Source organism: Gouania willdenowi, chromosome 7, assembly GCF_900634775.1.
Source record: "Gouania willdenowi chromosome 7, fGouWil2.1, whole genome shotgun sequence".
NCBI lineage: Eukaryota > Metazoa > Chordata > Actinopteri > Blenniiformes > Gobiesocidae > Gouania > Gouania willdenowi.
In genome coordinates, this window is record NC_041050.1 from 34,646,893 (window position 1) to 34,657,567 (window position 10,675).

Sequence of the window (10,675 nt, forward strand, 5' to 3'; positions counted from 1 at the left end):
ATACACACAAAATAAATCTAATATACATATGTAACTTGGATAACCTTTCTGTTGTGTGCACAGTGGATAGTCAAAGTACATGATTTCTATCAATCAATTACTTTTTTTCAATTACTTTATTATTTGCACTATGTAAAAAAAAAAAGTGCATTTGTGCCAATACAGTAAGGAGCAGATTCACAAAACGTTTAGTGATATTAAAAAGTGTGCAAATGTGCTAATAAGAGCACAAAGGGCAGGGAATCGGGAGTGCAGGTGAGCTGCGCTTGCCAATGTGCCCTCAATTCATTTAGCGCGTTACCCTCTAATGAATATGCATAGTAGGCGGATCAAAAATATGGGAGATAAAGTTATGCAGGGAGAGCATTGTGATTCATGAAATCTGGAACTGTTTGCGGTGATAGTTTTAGTACGAAAAAATAGTACAACTGAGAAGGAGGTGCAAACACACACGCAGAGATCATCGCTGCAGTAAATGTGGACAGAAAACACAGCGGAGATAAACAAAAGGCTCCAGTTGTATGTGTGTGTGTGTGTGTTGTATATGTGTGTGTGTGTGTGTGTGTGTGTGTGTGTGTGTTTGTGTGTTGTTTGTGTGTGTGTGTGTGTGTTTTGTGCATCACATTGTAGTTTATCAATCATTCTGCTTCCTGCCCTACTTGCACAGTATATATGTTCAAATTTAAATGCATCCTTCATATGTATTATTACTAAATTATATTATTATTATTATACTGTTTCTGGTTTGTTTTTTGCACCATCCACCAAGTAAAATTCCTTGTACTGTCTAAAAAAATATAAATCAAGTACTACCATCTTTCCTAAAGTATTGGGATGAAAAAGCATCAAGTCAACATGTGTTTCAGTCATTCCTGATGAAGGACTTGTACAAGGTCAGGCACCAGTATTGGACGAAAAGTCCAAGGTTACAGTTTGCGTGCACCCGTATTTAAATGAAAGATCTATCAGGTCAGGATACTGTACATGCTAGTAAAGCTTCTCTACCCCAAACTTTTAAATCCTGTGGTTCTCAAACTGTGGGACGCACTCCCGAGTTTGACATCATTACGGGGGGTGGGGGGGAGGGGGAGTAATTTGAAGTGCTTTAAAATATTCCATATTATTACTTTACTTTTCTAAAATATGTATTTGCACATAAATGTTATTTTTATGAGTTTTGAAGAACGTTTTTGACCCACCTGAATGATTGTTGTTTTGTTAATTCTACTAAAATTAAAGTAGGATTTTCCAGTTTATTGGATATGATAAATCAACATGTGGCTGGTACAAAGTGGATCGTAGACCTCAGGTGAAATTGAAACACACAATTGAAATAAATTCAAGAGGAGTTTCATTGAATATGTCACAAATTCAATGAAACTCTACAATATTTGCAGGGGTTTCCAGTTTTCCCCCCATGCTTGTATAACACCATAGAAGTCATTTTTACTCTCAAACTGTCCAAAACCCTGCAAAAAGCAAACTGGCACTATTGTTGAAATTGTTCGATTCTCCACTTGTGCGGCCCACTTCAGATCAAACTTATCCATATTTGGCCCCTAAAATAAGATGAGTTCAACACCCCTGGTCTATGCGATATCCAATAGGCTACAGTAAACTTTGTAAACAGTTAAAAGCCCCTCCCACAAACAACAGGCTCAGAGTTCCTTCACCCAGGGGTGGGAGCAGAGCAGATGACGTAATACTCGTCAACATTACATCAATGACTAATGACTCTGTGACCATTTGCTGTTTTGAAGTTCGTCCTCAGTGCAGGTCAACAGGTGAGCCTCCTGATACACTATTATTGACCTGCTGATTCAGCAATTTTACTCTCAATTTATTACTATAAATAATATATCTGTGATGACATTAGCTCTAACATAGTTATATTTTTGTTTGTGTGGTTTATTAATGTGTAACTGTTATCCAGGTTTGGGGTCAATTACATATTTCAGTTACAATTACATTTTCAATTATCCATGTTCAATTACTACTTAATTAGGTTTACAGTGACCAGCAATTTTTCCAATTACAATTAAATTACAATAGTTTTTTTTTAATCCTCAAAAATTACAATTATCCCAATTACTACAATTCAATTATAATTAATCACAATTATTGAGCCTGAAATAAATAACACAATAGACAAAAGTTATCCTTCCTCTTGTGTTAGCTTTCTGTTAGCATCTCTTATGATAACGGGTCAGTTTGACCCATGTCTTAAATCAGCTGTAAAATACACTAACAATTATAGCTAATTTATATATTTTTAATTGGTAAAATGTAGGAAAGCTTGATCTGAAACATATTTTAATAATTGTTTACTACATATGTGTAGAACTGTACAAGAATTGTAAAATTATAAATGACAATTTTTAGCAAATTTTCATGGCAATCACAATTAAAAAGTCAAATATTTGAACCTTACAATTTAATGATGATTACAACAGCAACAGATTTTTTAAATTACAATTAAAATCTAAATGATGCCATAATTGTAATTACTTACCCAACCCTGGTGTTATCAGTAGAACATTCATTACGTTTGCTAGAGGGTTGTTTTGTTATAATCATTTGTAGAAGAAAAAAAACATTTTTAAGACAATATTAAGATGCTTTTTGACCTACTGATGACTTTAATAGAGTAGCTTGTGTGGCTTAGATAAGATTTAACCACAAAAATACACACAGATTCCAAGAATCTCCTTATCTACCAACCACAAGAAGGGAGGAGATGTTGACGTTTTCAAACTCATGTCCACTGATTAATCCGTCACATTTTTGGTGGAGTTTCGTGTCTATCCTTTAATTTTATGGTTTTTCTTTTGAGTCTGATGAAGTTTTACTAGATCAGGCCATTTATCTTCATCCAGAGGTGTCCGTGCTGTGAGTTATTGATTGGGTTAATCACTTCTGAGCGACCCAGTCTCAGCTGATGATGCGTGTCAGATCAGCCTGCACAAAGTAGATAAACAGCCACAAACCGCACCCATGAGGACTGAGAAGCAGCCTCCACTCTGAAGCCCAGCTGATCTCACACTCGTAATGCAGCACAAAAGAATCGCAAGAGTTATAACTTTAAAGTATTAAAATCACAATTATTTTTAATTTCTCAGAGAAAGCCCCACATCATTCCAATGGCTGCCTTCCTCCACCATTGCCCCTTCCTGAAGGCGGCCCCAAAGACCTACCTTAGAAGAACTGGAGGTTTCCTGTTGTCTCTGGCGGACCGATGCCCCATCATCACCCGTCAGATCACCGTCAGTGGCCCGGCGTCCCTGGAGAACAAGTTTAATGTGTCACCCACCAAATCCCAGAAGAATCAACTTCCCACAGTGGAGCAAAAGAAGCAGTTTGCCCAATCGGCGACCCAGGTGGCCGTGACCGCATCCAAGGGCTGTCCTTTTGTTACCTCTCAGATTGGAATGATCCGAGCCAGCCCTGAAGTACAAGAGGATGTCCAAGACGGTGGGGGAGGCATAAAAAAGCTGAACAAATTTGTATAAAGAGTAACTAAACCACTTTTTTCTGCTGAATACAAATGTATTTGGGTATGAAGTAGTGCTGTTGATTGATCCTGGTCCGACTCTAAACATTTTAGTCAAAATACTTCAATTTGGCATATTTTATTGTAAAATGTCTACCCTCTATGTGTTGAAACCAGGCTATTACCATTTATTTTTGCTATTGGCTGAGAACAAGATCATGTGACGTTTTGGAATGAGTAGCTCGTTAGCATTGTTCACTGGAGATTTTATAGTATAGACTAGGCGTGTCTTTACTGCTCCAGGAGCCACGCCCATAATCAAGGCATTTTTTTGAATTTTTTTGAATCAGCAGAAATCAGGGATTTAGTTACTCTATGAGGATATAATCAGTGACTATTATCAATTTGTCATGTGATGTCTTTCAGGTATGATGACCTCTATCTGGAAAGATTTAAAGGACTCATTGTTTCCATCATCAGCTCAAACCAACACTGTCACCCACCTTCTCAAAGATAACATGGGTAGGTTTTTTACCCTGAATGGAGGAGATTCAGGTCACATTTAAACCTCTATGTAAAGAGTTCTTGGTTATCGACATGTTGCAACCAACTTAAAGAGTAACTAAACCCCTTCTTTCTCCTGACCTGCTACTAGGAAGGAAATTCAAAAAATGCCTTGATTATGGGCGTGGCTCCTGGAGCAGTTAAGACACGCCCAGTCTATACTATAAAATCTCCAATATACCTGTCAATTCACTCTCCTCTCAATCCAACCTACTCACCACAGATTGTAGAGCCCATATGTGCTAGTTCTTATAAAAGGGGCGGGGCTATCAGTGCTTGTTTGTGATGCAAGATGGTCCCAAAACGTCACCTGATCTTGTTCTCAGCCAATAGCAACAATCAATTGTAATAGCCAGGTTTCAACCCATAGAGGGCAGTCACTGATATTTTAGACTAAACTGTTGAGAGTTGGACCAGGATCAATCAGCAGCACTACTTCATACCCAAATACATTTGTATTCAGCAGAAAAAAAGTGGTTTTGGGGTTTAGTTACTCTTTAAATAGGTACATACTGTATCGCCAGCTACCGTACAGGTTTTATTTCATTAGTTTCCCATTCCATTCAATAATTTACCATTGTTTTATTAAAATCCACACTGTCTCTCCCACAGTTGGCCCGAGCTATGACTATGACAATTTTTTCAACGAAAAGATTGCTGAGAAAAAAGAGGACCACACTTACCGAGTCTTCAAGACGGTGAACAGGAGCGCTGAGATCTTCCCGTTTGCTGAGGACTACACCATCACTGGGCAAGCAGGGATGCAGGTGTCCGTCTGGTGCAGCAACGACTACCTGGGAATGAGTCGGCACCCAAAGGTCCTCAGTGCAATCAGGTAAAAGAAAGACACGTCTGAATAATGAAGGTTTGGTAACTCACGAAAAAGAGTGATAGTCTGACAAAAATCGAGGAAAAGTTTTTCAAATGTGAGTTCTGATCTGTATCTGCTGGTTCTGGACTTCTTCAGAGAGTCCCTGGACAAGCACGGCGCTGGAGCGGGGGGGACCAGGAACATCTCCGGCACCAGCAACTACCACGTGTCTCTGGAAAAGGAGCTGGCCCAGCTGCACCAGAAGGATGCCGCTTTGGTTTTCTCCTCATGCTTCGTGGCCAACGACTCTACTCTTTTTACTCTGGCTAAGATGCTTCCAGGTAACATCTCAGCCTTGAACAAAGTTAACAGGCCTAACAAATGACACCACTGGGAAAGTCCCATTTCATTAAATGCACTTTTTCTGTCATTCAGGGTGTGAGATCTACTCTGATGCCGGGAACCACGCGTCAATGATTCAGGGAATCAGGAACAGTGGAACCAAACGTTTCATCTTTCGTCACAATGACAGTCTTCACCTGGAGGAACTGCTCAAGCGCTCGGATCCAAATAAACCCAAAATTGTTGCATTTGAGACCGTGCACTCAATGGATGGTGAGTTTGTGTCCATCTGTGGTCCCAAGTCATTGATCTTTTTCCTACAATTTGAAATAGTGAACTTACATACTTAAAAAAAATTAATGAGTCCTTGTTTCTCATGTGTGAAGTCATTTGGAACTTGCTTGCGTCATATGACTACTTTGAAATGGCTATATATATATATACTGTACGTAGGTGTGACAACAACCACAAATGTATGTTAGCTCTGATGAAGACCATGCTTGGTTGAAACGAACGGCTTTTTAATGATTCGCCCAATAACATGAAGGCTTTTTAGAATATTTCTTTATTTAGATTTTTTCAATTTAGAAGTGCCTGGTTTGCCCATTTTTTTTTTTACTCATTTGGATCTTAACCGACCTAATAGAAGCAGAAAACATCACATTTGTGAATCATAGGACATTGCCCATAAAACACATATTTGTGTTTTTTCAATTCTCTCCAATGAGAAAAATCGCCTGTTATGTGCCACACTGAATAGTTATGCACTTATTATATCCTTCAAACTGAATTCATCCATCTGTGCTTCACATTTATGATAATTTTACCTGAATATTTTACACATCTTGAAGGAACTCTAACATTTTCATGATAATATAATGACATTTCTAGCTCTAACGAGCTGTTTTTCAAGCACACACGGCTCTAAATATGTGTTTTCTTATTCCTTGGGTTGTCAGGTGCTATATGTCCTCTTGATGAGTTGTGTGATGTTGCTCACCGCTATGGAGCTTTGACGTTTGTTGATGAAGTTCATGCTGTGGGCCTGTATGGAGCCCATGGAGCCGGAGTTGGCGAGAGAGACAACGTCATGCACAAGATCGACATTGTTTCTGGAACCTTAGGTGAGATTAATCACTGTAAAATGTAAAACAATCTGATTGTCACTGGTCCATGGAAAACTTCCACATTATCATCTACTATATATATAATATATATATATATATATATAGTGTTATGATACACATTTCATCCTTGGGGTCAATCTGACCCCAGGGTTATTTGCCTCCGGATAATGATTTTCAGAAAATTGTTGAACAAGTTTTTGTGTCAGGCACTTTGTTTATTTGTTGTTTATTTGTTGAATATATAAATAACTTCCATGACCTGTTCTCTAGCGCCACCATCAGGACAAAATTTTAAATAAGAATTAATTTATCTTGAATAGTTTTCATCCAAATTTTCTCAAATTTACCGGCAACATTAATGACCACTAGAGTATGAACCCTATTGATTGTGATGATGATATGACCTTTCCTGCAGCGCCACCATCAGGTCAAACTTTCAGTTTTAGAGTTAGTGTATCTTGAAAATCGATCATTCAAATATTTTCTAATTTGGGGTGCACATTCATGACTCTCACAAAATTAACCATATTGGTTGATGTTGCTGGCCCCCCCCCCCCCCCCCCCCCCTCTTTCTCTTGTAAACATATTTATTTACTTTTTTGAAATATGTTTCAAAAAATACTTTTTTGAATCTCCTTTTTGCAATGTATTTGGTGTTATTCACTATAAAGTTTCAGATACATTCTGAAACTTTACATACATTCTTCTCTACGTTACTTTCACTGTGAAAGAGCTGTTACAAAACCTCATTGACAGAAAACCTTTTGAGCCCAGAAGAACACCAATGCATGCAATATGTGTTCAGCAAAATAAACTTTTTTTTTTTTTTTTTTTTAATGATAAACATTAAATGGGGTGAAATTGACCCTCAGAATAATAGTAGGGTTAAATAAGGCAAGGCAAACAGCTTCAAACAGTCGTAATAGATTCAACCTCATCAGCCACTGGCTCTTTAACTGACTCTGTAAGGATGCCAACAGAAAGATAAATATGAAGAGCATAAACGTGGAAGTTGATTTTCTTGTCAATGATTGGACGAAGCCTGATGTCGAGTGAGGTATCATCAAAGGAAGCAGCATTTCTTATCAGCTGGGTGTTAGCTACGTCTCTTCTCTGGAAGCAATGATAAAAACCATGCTTACGCAGCTCATGTTGCCTGTAGCTTTGTGACTATACTGAAATGCTTTGGGATGAAATCATTACTGACTTACAACATTTTAAAAATATTTTAAAGTAAGCAGACATTTGTCACTTTTTAGCAATGTCAAGGGAAAAAATAACAATTACACTAAAAAAGTGCTCATTTGACATGTGACAAAAGTAACAGAGGAACAAAATTTTACTTAAATCTGCACATTATGCAAAAAACACATTCATAACATTTAGACCATTAAAGTTAAAATAGCACAGGTTTTTTAATCAAAGCTTAAACATTAACATGAAATATTGGTCGATAGCAATCCGAATCTGATCCAGATGAAACTCTAATTTCATTAGATCGATCAGTCAATAATGAACCGAGATATGAACTTTTTGAAATTTTCCTATTAAGAAAAAACTTTTTTTCCGATATTTTAAAGTGATATAAATTCAGTATATTAATCCAGATCCTTACCAAAATGTAATGAAATCTTCCATGTCATAAGGTCTGTCTTTGGTTAAAATGTTGTTGTTTTTTTGTTAAAAATTATAATCATAATAATGATGAAGAAAATTATTGTGATTAGAACATGAACTGAAAATACAAGTGTCAGTCTTGGTCCCACACCAGGTGGGAGATGAACAGAAATAATAAAAACTATAGAAATAAATCAATTCAGGAGGCACTAAATACTGTTTATTCTATTTATTTCCAAAATTAGATCCTTCAAATGTGTGTTAACACTCATTCATTCCATCATTATGCTCTGTTGTTGTTTTTTCATAGTATTCTGGGCAAAATGTTGTAATTGGACAAAGTGGGACTTGGATTCAGAAATTTGAGAAAGGGGGTACGTGAGCCAAAAGAAGTTTGAGAATCACTGGCATAAGGCGTGTGTACAGGAGATAACTGAATGCATGAATCCATAGACTGGCCAAAACTGGAGGCAAAAACAGGAAACGCCGCTGGCTAAAGCGTAGATATATATAAACACTAGATGACGCAAGCGGGAATCGCCAGTGTAGCTCAACGGCGGCCATCTTACCTCAGACCACTGACCTTCTGACATTCTGACGCTCTCTACGGTAGCTGTTGGAAGGTGAGTGATCAGCTGAAACAAAAATACCCTTAACTCGATGAAATATTGACAGATTTACAAACATTATTACAAAACTTATTATACGTAGGTATGACATAGGCTTGTACATGTTGAAATTGCCGCTCGCCGTTTGAAAATGTGTTGAAAATTGAGCAAGTTAGCGTTATTTAAATAGTACATGCACCATTGATATTGATGTAATGAGCGGGGCCAGCTGTCTGAGGTAAGATGGCCGCCATGTTGCTACGTCGCTCCCCATTGTCTAACAGCGCGTGTAAGTCATCTAGTGTTTATATATATCTCTGGTGGTTTGCTTCTAGGCTAAGCCCCGCCCAACAAAATACATCACAATGTTTACAAACAATCAAAGACATCTATTACTGACATGTAATGTTAAGAAATTGACAACAAACCACAAAAGTCAAAGTACTAAAAGTACTTCCATTTCATTCATCATCATCTACTGTCTGTTCCAGGCAAGGCTTTTGGCTGTGTGGGAGGTTACATTGCCAGCAGTGCTGCCCTGGTAGATGTGGTGCGTTCCTACGCAGCTGGTTTCATATTCACCACTGCCCTGCCACCGATGGTACTGTCTGGAGCTCTGGCCTCGGTCCGAGTCCTGAAGAGCCCTGAAGGCCAGAACCTCCGCAGAGCCCACCAGAGGAACGTTAAACACATGAGGCAGCTCCTCATGGACAAAGGCCTGCCTGTGGTCAACTGCCCCAGCCACATTATTCCCATCAGGGTACAGGGTTGAATTCACATATCATTAAAGATGATGCCACAGACTGAAGGAGTTTTTGGTTTTGTTTTTTTTCAGGTGGGCAATGCTGAGCTGAACACCAAAGTGTGTGACACTCTGCTGGGGAGACACAACATCTACGTACAGGCCATCAACTACCCCACGGTGCCACGTGGTGAGGAGCTGCTGCGTCTGGCTCCGTCTCCTCATCACAGCCCTGATATGATGCAGTACTTTGTGGGTGAGTGTTGGGGTCAATTATAATAATAATTGTGTAATTGATTATTAGTTAAAACTAGAATATTTGCATTTCCTGAAGAAAATGCAAGTGAGGATGCATGTGTTGCATGAGGGAATTCAGAAGATCCATTCATCTGTTATTAACTAACTGGATGATAGATAATATTTTTTTGTGTGTGTATTTTACTGCTGATTTACAGCTGTTTTTTTTTTTTTTTATTTGATCTTCAATTCATATTTTGTTCAATATTTTCATTTATCTTTTGATATCATTTTTGTGAACTTTGTCTATATATTAGTTTTCCAACAAAGTTTAATAGTGCATTTCATCTCAAGTGTTTGTTTGTTTGTTTGTTTGTTAGCCTTTGTTTTAAATTGTTTGTGTTTATTGAAAGGGGTGGAGCTCTAATACACGCCATTGTTTTATTTTAATGTGTGTTAAATAAATAAATGAATGAAAATTAAATTTAAGACATGGGTCAGAAATGACCCGTTATCATAAGAGATGCTAACAGAAAGCTAACACTAGAGGAAGGTCATGTTTTATGGGCTTATTTATTAAAGGCTCAATAATTGTGATTAATTGTAATTTAACTTTAGTAATTGAGAAAGTGATTATAATTGACTTTCGGGGGAAAAATAATCATTGTAATTTTAATTGTAGTTGGAAAAAGTGCTGGTCAACGTAATCGTAATTGAGTTGTTAATGAACATGAGTGAAGATGTAAATGTAATAGACCCCAACCCTGGTCTTCAGCTAAAATTAGCCTTGGAGGACTGACTTCTTCTTTGTTGGTTTGACAGAGAAACTGTTGGAGGTGTGGCAGGAGGCCGGTCTCCCACTCAACAATCTGGCTACAGCTTCCTGCACCTTCTGCGACCGCCCTCTCCACTTTGACCTGATGAGCGAGTGGGAGAAGTCCTACTTTGGCAACATGGAGCCACAATACATCACCGTATCAGCATAACACCAAAGAGCACTTAGCATGAAGTAAAAGTGCAACAATCATTCATGTATTGTGTGTATTTGGTTTGGTGTCATGGATCTAATTAAAGAAATGCCTCCATCATGTTAAAAACATGAAGCCTGCACATTTGACACTTTCTTAATTTATTATC

At 37.9% G+C, this 10,675-nt stretch overlaps 1 protein-coding gene across 1 annotated transcript; it reads left to right on the plus strand.

Moving 5' to 3' along the window:
• The first annotated feature begins 1,672 nt into the window (after nucleotides 1–1,672).
• LOC114466443 (aminolevulinate, delta-, synthase 2) lies at nucleotides 1,673–10,648 on the plus strand. The gene is made up of 10 exons (XM_028451857.1): nucleotides 1,673–1,784; nucleotides 3,120–3,471; nucleotides 3,917–4,012; nucleotides 4,667–4,889; nucleotides 5,022–5,206; nucleotides 5,301–5,480; nucleotides 6,167–6,331; nucleotides 9,051–9,319; nucleotides 9,395–9,557; nucleotides 10,361–10,648. The coding sequence occupies exons 2-10, from the start codon at nucleotides 3,141–3,143 to the stop codon at nucleotides 10,522–10,524; spliced, it is 1,776 nt and encodes a 591-aa protein (XP_028307658.1). The 5' UTR covers nucleotides 1,673–1,784; nucleotides 3,120–3,140; the 3' UTR covers nucleotides 10,525–10,648.
• The last annotated feature ends 27 nt before the right edge of the window (nucleotides 10,649–10,675 follow it).